This window comes from Thalassophryne amazonica, chromosome 22 (genome assembly GCF_902500255.1).
Source record: "Thalassophryne amazonica chromosome 22, fThaAma1.1, whole genome shotgun sequence".
NCBI lineage: Eukaryota > Metazoa > Chordata > Actinopteri > Batrachoidiformes > Batrachoididae > Thalassophryne > Thalassophryne amazonica.
In genome coordinates, this window is record NC_047124.1 from 24,351,132 (window position 1) to 24,366,421 (window position 15,290).

The 15,290-nt window shown below is 42.4% G+C and overlaps 2 protein-coding genes and 1 long non-coding RNA gene across 3 annotated transcripts in view; 2 read left to right on the forward strand and 1 right to left on the reverse strand.

The window, feature by feature from the left end:
- The window catches only part of znf800b (zinc finger protein 800b), a 54,945-nt gene extending 46,918 nt beyond the window's left edge, over positions 1-8,027 (forward strand). The window contains exon 12 of the transcript XR_004558791.1: positions 8,015-8,027. The gene's annotated coding sequence lies outside the window, so the exon portion shown is untranslated. The remainder of the gene's footprint in view (positions 1-8,014) is intronic.
- Positions 187-15,156, reverse strand: LOC117504407. Its single transcript, XR_004558794.1, has 3 exons — positions 15,142-15,156; positions 12,085-12,089; positions 187-336 (listed from the first exon to the last, which is right to left on the reverse strand). It is a non-coding gene; the product is annotated as an uncharacterized LOC117504407 (long non-coding RNA).
- grm8a (glutamate receptor, metabotropic 8a) overlaps positions 273-15,290 on the forward strand; it is a 666,822-nt gene continuing 651,804 nt past the window's right edge. The window contains exons 1-2 of the mRNA XM_034163875.1: positions 273-362; positions 8,575-9,399. Coding sequence (XP_034019766.1) covers positions 8,857-9,399 — 543 coding nt within the window. The 5' untranslated portion in view covers positions 273-362; positions 8,575-8,856. The remainder of the gene's footprint in view (positions 363-8,574; positions 9,400-15,290) is intronic.

Consider the following 15,290-nt stretch of genomic DNA (forward strand, 5'->3'; position numbering starts at 1 on the left):
TATTTTTCTTTTCAAAACCAATATTCTTGATCACGACTGACAGACTGAATCGCGGATTGACTCCAGCGGCGCCTCCTTAAACAGTCCGGGTTCATAACTGCGCCTCTGCGCGCAACCCCCCCCCCCCCCCCCCCCACGCTGGGATTGAGGTCCATTTTTCCTCCTTTCTGTGCATCCTGGATGCTTTGATCTCCTGAAATTCCTTCGCTCCTGTGGGAAGAATCCCACTCTGCAGGACTGATATTTGGCTGAGGTCGAGGGGGGAAACTGCTGAGCTCCGCAAGGAAGTTGCCTGAGGCGAGCAGGGACCCCCAAAAGAGGCTTGTGTCACCCCTCCTCATCTCCGCTGGGGAAGATCTCAGGTATGTCGTGCACCTCATTAGGATGGAATGCATGCCTCTGCAGGATGATGATGATTTCAGTTTGATTTATGGGGTGAAGTGTGCATCATTGCAGTGGCACCGTCTTAATTAGGGTGCAATCAGCAGCAGCCTATAGGGCTGCAGTATTCACCTACACCCCACTTTGATCTGACTCCTTTCTGAAGCTGTGGGCTGAATTTTGATTTCAGGAGGCACACACACATCATTCATCTGTGTATGGGCTTTTGTGTGTGCGCGAGAGATGTCATTCTGCAGACTGCTTTCGAGATGCTACAAGGAAAAACAGATGAAAAAGGTCTGGAAATCTGGTTTACCTTCATGCCTGCATCCCCCCCCCCCCACCCCCCCATACACACACACACCCATCATACATTTTGGGGACTTCGCCATCCTCCTCACAAGCTCACAAATTTTGCTGTCACAGGCGTGTGTGTAAGGCAAGTGGAAGTCAGACAAAGAGGGACTCAGGATGGAGAGAGTCTCACACTCCGGAAAAGAGCAGCATCCTCCCCTCGGGGGGGGGGGGTTGATGCACAAAGACCAGGTGTGCAGGCTAAAAGAGCACAAAGTGGGCAGTGGTGGCTCCGACAGCCAGCTGTGGGTTTAAATTAAAAAGAGTGATGAGCTCTCCGCGGCCTCTTGGGGTTGCCTTAAGTCATCACAGCACAAGAAACCTTGTATTCCCTTATCCTGGAGAGGAAACCAGGTTTTGAGGCGTTCAGACCCTCGTGGGAGCTGAGGGTAAAATAAAATCTGTGTGCGATTGCTGCCATGTGACAATTCCAAAGAAGGAGAAGAATTAGTCCAGTACAGACCCTGAGGCTCATCGCTGCCTGTGCTGATCCCCGGATAGTGTCGCGTGAACCAGATGAGCATCGACGAACCGCCCTGAATGGAACGTGAGATTGGCAAAGGTTACTTCCCAAGTCAAGGCCGGTACCCAATTGGGCGTATTGGGACAATCCAGAGTCTTGTTGTCTTACCCAAGTCTACAGCTTGGTATCCCAACTCTTTATCTTACGGATTTGCCTGCTCTGGGATCGATTCCCACTTATGCTACCTGGTCTTGGCTGGGGAAGTAACCCACGTTGGACTGGTGTGTCTCATCCACGGGGAGTTTTAGGCTCTCATCCATTTCACACTACAGAATCCAGCAATAAGCAACTGCACCAATGGGACTCAAAGCCTATGGAGGACTTCCTTCTTCTTTCTTCTTCTGTCTAACACTCGTGTGATTGCTCTTCCTTTGAAGAAGACAGCCATCAACCTGTAGGTATCATAATGGAACCTCAACTAGACTCGTTTGCAGTGGAGTCAAGAAGAGCCTGAGATGGAAATGCTGAATCAACAACATCACTGCCAGGAGAATAAACAGCATTAGAAGACAAATTAGCGCTGGCCAAACTATATAAAGGGAGTGTTTTAATCATAGCGCGCTCCGAACACCCCATTTTAATACAATAATTAAGTTAATGTAACTCAAACTTTGCAAAAACTTATTGTCACTCATTCCCATTAATTAAACTAACTCAACAATGAATTGTTGTCATAACTCTGTTCCTTTAAGTGCATTTAAAGTTTTGGGGCATTTAAGTGTTGGTGATGTATTTCCAGTGTATTCCATTCACTCATTTTAATTGAGTTTATGTAACGGAGGCCAGCAGGTGTCACTGTGCAGATGTAGTTAGTAAACCTCACTCCCAACAGCTCAACAGAATTCTCTGGTTACAAGGACAGAGCCCTGGGTTTTAGCCTTCTGGTTAGAGTCCAACTTCCATGCCAGAGATCGTGAGGTCGCATCCCGAGTGGAGCGAATGGGCGGAGTCATAACAACACAACGCAGAGTCAACAAGTAAACCAAAGAATGCATCAAAAAATCAAATTCAAAATGTAATGCAAATATTTTAGGCAGAAATTTGTCACTTTGTTATTGAAAAACATAAACTAGATTTACATGTTTAATTAACTATAAATTAAGTTACTAAAACTCCAACAAATTTTTGAAAATTATTTTATTTAAGTTGGCAAACTCAAATGGTTTAAGGCAATCGATTTCCTCAAATGGTTTGAGTTCAACTAACTCAATGAGTTTTACAGTGTAGTTTATAAGTTAAAAAGAATTACTATTTTTAGTAATTGATTTTGAAGCAATTCAAAGGTATTCAGATTAAACTGTTAAGTATTCTGATTGTATTGTACACTGAAAAATGGCAATAGTTGAGCCAACTTAATTCAATTATTTCAATTGGTAGCACCTGAATGAATTTAGTTGTTTGAACTTAAGTTAGTAAGTTAGATCCACTCTAACTTACTAAACTAAGTTCAAACAGCTTAATTGTTGTTTGAACTAATACTTTTCAATTGGTAACACCTGAATGAAATATGTTTTTTAAACTTAAGTTGGTAAGTTATATCAACTCTTAAGTTACTAATGCTACATTTACACATAACGACGACAAGTCACGAATGCCACGAAGTACACATTCTTGGCCGCTGATCACGAATGTGATGATTCGGGGCAGAGGCGTCAGGTGTCCTCAGGAACTGCTGCAACCTGTTACCACGCGTTATGATTAATGGCACATGTTGCCGCAGAATTATCAGGAACCATTATGCACGTTCAAGAATAGTGTTCCGCGTTGTTACGCGCTATCGTGCAGTTCTGTCACGTTGTGAACGAGGTGAATTGTCTCCACACACACCCCCATATTCATCCAACCGAATTCAGATCGCTCCAGTTTTTCAGAAGAACTTTGTGACTGCATGCGTAGTTGGGCTCTGTGCCATGGAGTGGCGCAGAGAGGAGGAGGAGGACATAGCCAGATGTGTGGCTTCATGCGGCTCTCGTCTCGTGCATTTCCCCAAACATCAGGCACATTTAGCAGGTAGAACACCTGCATGAGCGCGCTGAAGAGCACTGAAATTTGACTTTTAGCCGACTTGGTGTCAGCAATCAAACAATGTTGTGCAGCGCAGGGTTTAATTGTGCACGCGCTTCTTCCTCCGCCGAAATGGAGGAGGTGCAGAGATGTCTGGCTGCACATGAGTCTCCTCTCGCTCCTCTGGTTCAGACTCGTTCTCCCGCTCATCGGTTACAGCAGGTGGAACTCCTGCAGGAGCCTCCTGAGGAGCTTCAGCAGGAACTGTGGAACAACATTTGGAGCTGACTTTAATTGTGCGCACGTGACAGAAAACTGATCCGTCGTGGCGCGCAGTGAAATGTGATGCTGCGTTACAAGTCGTGTCAAAAGTTGACAGTTTCTGTGTCACTTCATAATAACGTGTGACAGTTTGGGCTCCAAGAACCATCACAGGAACCACTACGAACATTGTCACGTTCTATTAAGGATCACTACTCATCAAGACGCATCAGTACGCTCAGTTGCGACCTCCACGACATGAGACGAAATGAGGGTGATGTGTGACATTCGTGGCAGATTTTTTGACAGGCAAAAACGTGCTCCACGAATATCAAGAATATCATGCACCAACACGCACTATTAAGAAACCTATTGAGATGCGTTAAGTCACATTAAGAATGTCAGGAATGTGTCACGAATGACAGAAAAATGACATTCGTAACGCGTCTTGCTTATGTGTAAACGCACCTTAACTTAAGTTCGGTAATATCTGAATGAATTAAGTTGTTTGAACTTACTAACTTAAGTTCAAACAACTTAATTGTTGTTTGAACTAATTGAACTAATAGCTGTTTGAACTTAAGTTAGTAAGTTAAAGTAGATCTAAGTTACCATCTTAAGTCCAAACAACTTAATTCTTTCAAGTGTTACCAGTTGATACAGATTCATTCAAACAACTTAATTCATTCAGGTGTTACCAATTGAAACAGATTTTTAAGTTGGTTCTTTTTTCAGTGTATTTTGTATGTAGTAAGTGAATACATTTCAAAGTAATCCTACCCATCTGTGCAGACGTACTTAAACAAAATGACAAGGTCAACTTCATACATGATTTAAAGTTATGAAACATGAGTTGTCTGAGAATCTGTTGTAAGTCTACATAATTTCTACAGACTAATAAGTAATGGATTAAATTAAGGCAAATAAAAGGCTAAACTATGTGAAATGGGTCATCTCGATAGCTACAATCGAGGTAAGCAGGACAGCCATCATAAAGCAAGAAAATTCAGAGCAATGGCCCAAATAGAGAGAAATGATGAATTAAAAATAAAAAAATGAACATTCAGTCTTTAACAGTACTGTCCATCTGTGTGTTTTCCGCCACTTTCCAAAGTTGGGTGAGCGAGAACATCACATTAAGCATTGAAGCTCATGCTCTAGCCCATGGCAATCTCTGGCAATATGCTATATGTAATCCCACCGGTCTGTTATGAGTATCTAGGCAAAGTCCAAATGGAGGTATCAATGATTATCCAGGTGGCTAGGTGACTCCTTTCAGTGTGGGCAGTTCATTCCCCGCCACTCTGCAAAAGAAAGCCCTTCTTGCTATTTGTGCCCATGATCCTATTTTTGGAGATACCACCCACAAATGAGGGTACGAACTTTTGTAGATTGGAGATCATCATCCCTGCTCCTGGACTGGGCACAGATCTGGAAAATGAAGTCTGAAGGGATACTGCTGCAATCTGAATGTAGATCTTTGACTCCATTTGGTTAGAAGACCCCAAGATACCAGTTTGCCTGCAGATCTCATGTCCCTAGAACAAGCCTCAAGGGGTTGGCCCCAGCCTGATCTAGAAATGCTTTACCCACAAACCCATTGCCTGTTGTTGCAGGTGGTGCACCCATGTGTGGCTGGCTTCACCATGGCTTGAGCATGGCCAAACCTCATGGAAGTAGGTCCAGCCACCAGGTACTTGTTGATGAACTACCCTTCAGAGTCTCCTCGCAGGAAGGAGCCCTGCTTTCTTGATTCTGTTTGAGGTGGGGGAAATAGCAATTAAACCACCCAGCTTAGGTTTTTGGTAATGTTTATTTATTTAACCTTTATTTAACCAGGTTAGTCCCACTGAGATCAAGACCTCTTTTGCAAGGGAGACCTGGACAATAGGGCAATATATTGGTTATATTTAGTTTATGGTTATCAGAATAATTTCTAGAACATTTACCTAACTTTATTACTTCATTTTATATATTGACAAGTTATGTTTATAGCTGAGGGAAATTTGACAAATATATTAATTCTAGTCTCACCATCTTTCTTACTTGAAATGTCTTTCAATGACAAAACTATGACTTTTGGTAACGTTATCAAAATGTTTTGGGAACATTTGGATAAAACATATACGAGGTCTATTAGAAAAGTATCCGACCTTATTATTTTTTTCAAAAACTATATGGATTTGAATCACGTGCGATTACATCAGACAAGCTTGAACCCTCGTGGGCATGCGAGAGTTTTTTCACGCCTGTTGGTTGTGTCATTCGCCTGTGGGCAGGCTTTGAGTGAGGAGTGGTCCACCCCTCTTGTCTATTTTTTCATTGTTTAGGAATGGCTCAGAGACTGCCGCTTTGCTTGATCAAAATTTTTTCATAAACTGTGAGGCACATCCGAGTGGACACCATTCGAGAAATTCAGCTGGTTTTCGGTGAAAAATTTAAGGGCTGATGAGAGATTATGGAGTGTTACTGTCGCTTTAAGGACAACCCACGGAGCCGGAGGGTGCGCCGCGCTCCGAACCGCCGTCATCAACCTGTTTCGAGCTGAAAACTTCCAAATTTAAGCCTCTGTTGACCCAGGATGTCGTGAGAGAAGCGTTGGAAGCGTTACGGGACAAGTTTGAACATGCCCAGCTGTTAAACAGTTTCTGGGATAGTCACTCAACTGAAAACCATTGAAAGCCGCCTGAATTTTTCGAATGGTTATCAGAGTTATCAACACGGAGGTGTTTCTCTGTAACGCCGGGCCATGAGCGGCTGCCTGCCAATGCGCAAATCCGTCCGCACGTCTTTCATTACAAAATCTCCTTTAACAGTGGAATGTCCGGATAAACTGCTGATCCCGACCTCTTCTGAAACTTCTCTGTTCTCTCACGATGTCCTGGATCAACAGAGCCTTAAATTTGGAAGTTTTCAGCTCGAAACAGGCTGATGACGGCGGCTCGGAGCGCGGCACGCCCTCCGGCTCCGTGGGTTGTCCTTAAAGCGACAGTAACACTCCATAATCTCTCATCAGCCCTTAAAATTTTCACCGAAAACCAGCTGAATTTCTCGAATGGTGTCCACTCGGATGTGCCTCACAGTTTATGAAAAATTTTGATCAAGCAAAGCGGCAGTCTCTGAGCCATTCCTAAACAATGAAAAAATAGACGGGAGGGGTGGACCACTCCTCACTCAAAGCCTGCCCACAGGCGAATGACGCAACCAACAGGCGTGAAAAAACTCACGCATGCGCACGAGGGTTCAAGCTTGTCTGATGTAATTGCACGTGATTCAAATCCATATAGTTTTTGAAAAAAATAATAAGGTAGGATACTTTTCTAATAGACCTCGTATTTAGGTGACTTTATGCAATGTTACCAGTGTTCTGGAAACCAAAAAGAAACTTTCCATGTAACAATGTTCCCAGATTATTAGAATGCTCTCTAAACGTTTATGCTAATGTTATTGTCAAACGTTCTGGGAACCAAAAAGAAACTTTCCTTAAACATGTTTCCAGAATAGCATTCTCTAAACGTTTGTGCTAACGTTATTGTCAAACGTTCTGGGAACCAAAAGGAAACTTTCCTTAATGACATTCCCAGATTGTTAGGTCTAACACTCTCTAAACATTTGTGCTGTTATTGTCAAATGTTTTGGGAACCAAAAAGAAACTTTCTTTAAACACGTTTCAAGAATGTTAGGTCTAACGTTCTCTACATGTTTGCGCTATCATTACTATCAAACGCTCTGGAAACCAAAAGGAAACTTTCCTTAACAACGTTCCCAGAATGTTAGGGCTAACGTTCTCTAAATGTTTGTGCTATCATTACTATGAAACGCTCTGGGAAAAACCCCCGAAACTTTCCCTAACAACGTTCCCAGAATGTTAGGTCTAACGTTCTCTAAACGTTTGTGCTAACGTTATTGTCAAACGGTCTGGGAACCAAAAAAGAAACTTTCCTTAAATGCGTTCCCAGAATGTTTGACCTAATGTTCTCAAAACTTTTGTGCTAACATTTCAATCAAACGTTCTGGGAACCAAAAAGAAACTTTCCTTCAAAATGTTTAGAGAACATTAAAGCTAACGCTCTGTTAGGTGGGCATGCAGTTCTTGTTGAAGTTTGAACAAAGAGCTTCCTCACTTTATGAAATTGCAGATGATGCAATGATGAACTCAGGGTTGTGAAACAGCGGGGGTTAAATGAGACAGTAATACCTGAGGGTGGTCAACGCTAATGAAAGTGCGTATATCATGCAAACTAATTTTCAGGTCTAGCTGGATCTAGGTTGTACCACTTTTTTTAAATAGCTCAGTAGGACGAGTGCCCCATAACGTTGCCCATGGTAGAAGGCCATCTTTGGCTCAAGGGGTGACAACCGCTACCAGATGATGTATTGACTGCATTATGGAACAGCATTCAACATTAAACCTACCTGTTGGTAATTTTGGATTGTACGGCTGGATGCGTGGGATGTAATGTGTTCATTTATTCGCTGCAAAAACAGCAGGTGTGTGTGAATGATGCAGTAGCTCGGAGGCGCCAGTCGAACTTGCTTTCCCACTGCTGTCTCTCAGTCTCAGTGTCTCTCGAACTCCCTCTTTCCTCATCTCTCTCTTCACTTCTGTCTCTCTCTGCTAGTCTCTCGCCCCCTCACTGGAGCCGCTCTTCCACTGCAGCGGGTCGCCCGTGCCTTCGCACAAATTGCCCGAGGAGCTCACTGCGGTTCTCCACTGTCATTTTAACAGCTGTTCCGCTCATCGTCAGGTGGAGAAATGTGTGTCTGTGCACGAACGTGCAGGTGATTACAATCTGCCAGACGCTGGGTTTTCAATTATAGAATGGAAGTATAAATTTTGACAGGTCTGCTGGGGAAAATGGCTCTTGTGTGGGTGTGGGTGCATGTTTATGGCTTATTTCGGGTATGCTTGGCCGTTTTTTTTTTGCCATGCCCCTCAGTGGTTTACACATGCTATTTGTCTGGTGGACCGTGCATCCCTACAGCAGGTTTATGGTACTTAAATACTCCCTCTATCTCTCTCTCTGTCTTTGTCTCTCTGTCCCCAACAGGCTCCACTGAAGATGTTACTTGCGGATTACAGTCTCAACTCCCGAAACAGATTTTCTACGACATAACGGCCATATTACTGTTCTACCTATCTCCGTCACGCTGTCTTTTTTTGGAATATGACTTGCTCATTGGGGTCGCTCACCCTTCCTACATTGACCAATAGGAAGGCTTTACTCCTCAATATCCCTTAAAAATACCCCTCAATTGTGATTGGTCTACTGGATTACTTTACCCTGAAGCCTGTTTTTAGACCACCTGGGCTTTTTGTTTGCCAACCGATCATGGAATCGCAGTGCTACCCAACGTTGTACACACAGTGCCCTGCTGTCCTCTTTCTGTTGGTTGCTACTTCCTACACCTGGGTTCTGCCCCTTGCCTCCCCTCAGCGGATTCCCACTGACCCCCAAGCAGCACCAGAGTACGCTCACTCCATCCGATTGGATGGGGATATCATCCTTGGCGGATTATTTCCAGTGCATTCACGGGGGGACCGCGGCACACCCTGCGGGGAGCTGAAAAAGGAGAAAGGCATCCATCGTTTGGAGGCCATGATGTTCGCTATTGATCTGATCAACAAGGACCCCGAGCTGCTGCCCAACATCACGCTGGGGGCCCGGATCCTGGATACCTGCTCCAGGGATACCTATGCTCTGGAACAGTCCCTGACGTTTGTGCAGGCGTTAATCGAGAGGGATGGCTCTGATGTCCGCTGCGCTAACGGAGACCCTCCTATCTTCACCAAGCCGGATAAAATTGTTGGGGTGATCGGGGCGGCGGCGAGCTCCGTGTCTATCATGGTGGCCAACATCCTGCGCCTGTTTAAGGTAGGATTTAATTCCAGTATTCTTCTGAGTGCAAGACAACACCCAAAAACCTGAGTTTTTACCTCTCAACAAGGCTGCAGGGGTATTGTCATCATGTTTGTTAACCACAAATTGCTTATGAGCGCAATAATATTGGGTGTACATACTTGATTGTTAGCAAACTTGAAATGTATCAGACAAAGAACCCTATTGGCCTTTAGCCTACACTCGAAAAACTGATGCATTGGATGAACTCAATTTAATTATGAGCAGGATTTCCATCTAGTAAATATATGTAGCCCCAACCAAAGGTGGGATGAAGTCACTGTCAAGTCATTCTCAAGTCAACAGTCTGCAAGTCCCAAGTCAAGTCTCAAGTCAGCTTGCAAACAATTTGGTGTTCATTATGACTTGAGACTTGACCTGGGACTTGCTGATTCATGACTTGAGAGTGACTTGACGGTGACTTTGTTCCACCTCTGGCCCCAACTCAAATAAAGCACATCCATGCAAGATAATTTAATTTAATTGAGTTGGGACTGCATATATTTATTACAGTAGTGTTCAGATTAATAGTAGTGCTATGTGACCAAAAAGATTAATCCAGGTTTTGAGTATATTTCTTATTGTTACATGGGAAACAAGGTACCAGTAGATTCAGTAGATTCTCACAAATCCAACAAGACCAAGCATTCATGATATGCACACTCTTAAGGCTATGAAACTGGGCTATTAGTAAAAAAAAAAAAGTAGAAAAGGGGGTGTTCACAATAATAGTAGCATTTGCTGTTACAAACTCAAAACTATTATGTTCAAACTGCTTTTTTAGCAATCCTGTGAATCACTAAACTAGTATTTAGTTGTATAACCACAGTTTTTCATGATTTCTTCACATCTGCAAGGCATTAATTTTGTTGGTTTGGAACCAAGATTTTGCTGGTTTACTAGTGTGCTTGGGGTCACTGTCTTGTTGAAACACCCATTTCAAGGGCATGTCCTCTTCAGCATAAGGCAACATGACCTCTTCAAGTATTTTGACATATCCAGACTGATCCATGATACCTGGTATGTGATATATAGGCCCAACACCATAGTAGGAGAAACATGCCCATATCATGATGCTTGCACCACCATGCTTCACTGTCTTCACTGTGAACTGTGGCTTGCATTCAGAGTTTGGGGGTCGTCTCACAAACTGCCTGCGGCCCTTGGACCCAAAGAGAACAATTTTACTCTCATCAGTCCACAAAATATTCCTCCATTTCTCTTTAGGCCAGTTGATGTGTTCTTTGGCAAATTGTAACCTCTTCTGCACATGTCTTTTATTTAACAGAGGGACTTTGCGGGGGATTCTTGCAAATAAATTAATTTCACACAGGCATCTTCAAACTGTCACAGCACTTACAGGTAACTCCAGACTGTCTTTGATCATCCTGGAGCTGATCAATGGGTGAGCCATTGCCATTCTGGTTATTCTTCTATCCATTTTGATGGTTGTTTAGTGTTTTCTTCCACGCGTCTCTCTTTTTTTGGTCCATTTTAAAGCATTGGAGATCATTGTAGATGAACAGCCTATAATTTTTTGCACCTGCGTATAAGTTTTCTCCTCTCCAATCAACTTTTTAATCAAACTATGCTGTTCTTCTGAACAATGTCTTGAATGTCCCATTTTCCTCAGGCTTTCAAAGAGAAAAGCATGTTCAACAGGTGCTGGCTTCATCCTTAAATAGGGGACACCTGATTCACACCTGTTTGTTCCACAAAATCGACGAACTCACTGACTGAATGCCACACTACTATTGTGAACACCCCCTTTTCTACTTTTTTTCTAATAGCCCAATTTCATAGCCTTAAGAGTGTGCATATCATGAATGCTTGGTCTTGTTGGATTTGTGAGAATCTACTGAATCTACTGGTACCTTGTTTCCCATGTAACAATAAGAAATACACTCAAAACCTGGATTAATCTTTTTAGTCACATAGCACTACTATTATGAACACTACTGTAGATGGAAATCCTGCTCATAATTTAATTGAGTTCATCCAATGAGTCATTTCACTCAAAAAAACTGACTCATTGGATTGGATTCCATCTAATAAATATATGTAATCTCATCTAAATTAAATTACATTGTCTTGGATGAATGTGTTTTATTTGAGTTGGGGCTACATATATTTGTTAGATGGAAATCCTGCACATAATTGAATCAAGTTCATCCAGTGAGTCATTTGTTTGTGTGATACACTCAAAAAACTGACTCACTGGATTGGATTTCCATTTAATAAATATATGTAATCTCAACTAAATTAAATTACATTGTCTTGGATGAATGTGCTTTATTTGAGTTGGGGCTACATGTATTTGTTAGATGGAAATCCTGCTCATAATTGAACTGAGTTCATCCAATGAGTCATTTGTTTGTGTGATACACTCAAAAAACTGACTCACTGAATTGGATTTCCATTTAATAAATATATGTAATCTCAACTAAATGAAATTACATTGTCTTGGATGAATGTGCTTTATTTGAGTTGGAGCTACATATATTTATTAGATGGAAATCCTTTGCCCTTGAATGATCATAAAAGAGTGCATCTTTGAATTTTTTGCTCTCTCTCTTGGGCTCTGATTGCACACTGCACAGAGCCACTTCTCGGCAAAACGGCACACCGTGACTGATCACCGCGGTGGTCGTACTCACACACTTCCCCTCACTCATCACCCACGAGATAAAGTTCAGCGATGACAACCAATTAAAAAGCAGTCCATCTTTTAGGGGGGTTCTTGCCTGCGCCGCCTCCACTTACTTGGGAGAGACAGGCAGAGATTTAAAAAGAAAAAGAAAAAAAAATCCTGCATGGTTTACTTTATATATATTTTTTCTATCTCTTGTGTTCGAATGTGTCAAGTGATGCTTGTAAGCGATGGGACTGTGTTTGCTTAGATCTTTCCCAGTTTGTGGTTAAGCCAAATAAAAATGGCTGCCAAACAGAGATATCAATTACGGCTGAAATCTGTCAAGCGCCTCTTCATGTATCCGTGCAACAGTATTGTTTGTGTCCTTGCAGTGTACTTGTGTGCTTGTTTGCGCGCTGTCATCACAAGCTCAGCATTGATGCTCGTGTCCTCTCACATCCACGTATCGCCCATGCTACGGCCGCTTCTACCCTTTCTCTTGTCTGAAATTTGTGTAGTACATATGTAGATCTGCATATTAAACAACAACAGCAAAACACTATTTATGCCAGGATCTGTCACACCAATAGCGTGCCTTTTGGGCACTATGCTACCTTGTTCTCTTTTGCCTAATAAGATATAGGATACGGCGTGTGTCCGCCAGCGTATGCTAAACACATGTTGTCATTGTGGGAGTCTTGCACGTGCTTACATAGGTGTAATTCTGTGTTTGTGTCCGTGATTTTTGTGAATCTAGCATCAGTTTGGATGTACGCATTACACCAAGCAACGGCGGCCTTGGTGATCACCAGACCTGTAGACCTGAAAGAAAGTAACAACCAAGCTAACGTCAATTTATGTTTAATGGTGACCACACCTGCTCTTAATTTCCACCATACATATGATGATGGGATTATTTTCCGCAACAATCCCAGTCAAGTCCAGCAGGTGGCAGACAGAAAAGCAAAGGTTATTGTTATATTGATGTGGTGCATCAAAGTTAACTAAACTTGAAATTGTTCGTCTTCATTATATACCTAACCGATATAACTCATCCTTTTAAGCTATTTTAAAACATAAAGGTTTGAATAATAGGAATGTGCTATCTTTGAGTGACAGCTAGCGGGTCCAGGCAACTGCTGGCTGTTGGGCGCTAGCTGTGAACATGACTGTGTTTGTCATTTTTGAGCATTTTATTAAAAATTATCTGAGATGATTATGGCTGACTGTGCAGTTAATTGCGCTAAAGAGAAGTTGGTGTTCTGCTGAGAGAAATTTTAGCATTATTTAATTTGTGCGTTAGCACCATTAGTGCTAATTAGTAGGTATTGTTAGCTTGTTAACATTAGCTACACTGATGGTGCCATGGTTAATGAGGCTCTATGCTGCTCATAGTTTTTAATGCTAAATTATAAGAACCACTGCCCACTCAAAAAGAAAAAAAAAACCTGTTAATCATCTTCTGAATTTCAGTGAGCTCATTAGCCTGAGCTTTACTAACTTTGGGATATAGGTGGGTGTGTTTGAGCTTCATTAATCAAAGTCACACCGGTCTTGTCCACATTGTGCCCCCATACAAATTTATAATTGGTTTGGTGTTTAGCAGAGTGGCGCTAGCACAACCTGGTCTCACATTTTTTTTTTGTGCCCCGTCACGAAAAGTGTCCGCTTTTCGTGACAAGGTATTTTTTATTTTGTGATTTCTAATCTTCCCCTTCTCCTAACTCTAACCATAACCATAGCGTAAATGTGTATTCTCCCAAAACATTAACCATGACCCCCCTTTCACCCCACATTTTGTGCCCTCCATCACAAAATTAATTTGCGCCCCCATTACGAAAAACACCCCATTTTCGTACCCCCCGTCACGAAACCTGCTTTTCAGAAAACGTGTAGGTGACGTCACAGGTTTGTTCAGGATAGTTTAAGAACATATGCACAGAATTGTGTGTAGGCAATAGAGGTGGGCGGATCGATCCTAATATCGATACCAACGCTGGTATTGATATTGAACGATCCTCGTGTAAAAAAGATCTTTTTCTCTCCCGCATGCACTGTCTGCTGCGCACGCAGATTCATCAAAGTCTACTCTCTGTCTGTAAGAGCAGCGCGTTGCTCTGTGTCACACAACATGTAGCAGCCCACCCTTGTATTGTGGTTTGTCAGCTCTCTACCTCAGGAGATTTTGTTTTAAGTTGTGTTTAGTGATATTTTTTAAACAAAAATGTTGATTGTGATAATAAAGTATTTTGTTGTCACGTACAATGTTTGGCGAAATTCTAGCCTAGGTCTTTTGGATCCTTTGGATCTATGAAGCTTAAATATGAAAAAGTATCGGTATCGGTATCGGTATCGGCGATACTGGGCTTGTATTTACTTGGTATCGGATCAATACCAAAATTCCCGGTATCGCCCACCTCTAGTAGGCAATGCCAGTGTAGACAGGGCAATAGCGGCACCAATAGCCCTGGAGGAATAAAGAGTGATGTTTTAATATCTTTGAGGTCCCATAAATGAGGACGTTTGTTGATAATTTATCCACCGTCTGTGAGGTGCTCTTGGTTAGTAGGCGATCGTATTTAATGGACATATTGTCGTGTTTGTGTGAGACGATATCAAACACAGTGCACTGTGATTTCTCCTACACTGGATAAAATGAATAATGCAGCATCTGTCACAGTCTGAAAATAGCACGGAGCGACACATACTGTACACTGCACGAAACGTGAGCTTTATTTTATTTTATTTAAATCTGACAGAGCCAGTCACAGCAAGTCACCCACTCCACACACACACGAGAGGCTCAGCATGCAAATGCAGCAGGCCGAGGATAAGACGGAGACGGAGTCTTTAATCTCACAGCAGACAAAAGAGATTCAAACAACAGATTGTGGGAAATATTCAGCATCCAGATCCTCAAGACAACAGCCGTTATTTATTTTCTTACTTGCTTTGCTCGTAAGCGAGCAGCGAGCAGGCGGTCACACAAATTCCAAAATCCAGTTTAACACAAGCTGGTGGTTCTGTTTTATTATTATTATTATTATTTGTTTTGTGGGATGACATGAGATACATTGAGATCGAACTCCTCGTTCCTCCTCGTAGGGAAACCGGGGCTCATCCAGTGGAGGAAATTCCAAAAGAATTTCTGCCAAGGTGTTATGTTTTTCCACCCATGTTTGTTTGTTTGATTGTTAGCAGGATTATGCAAAAATGTATGTTAATGAAACTTTTT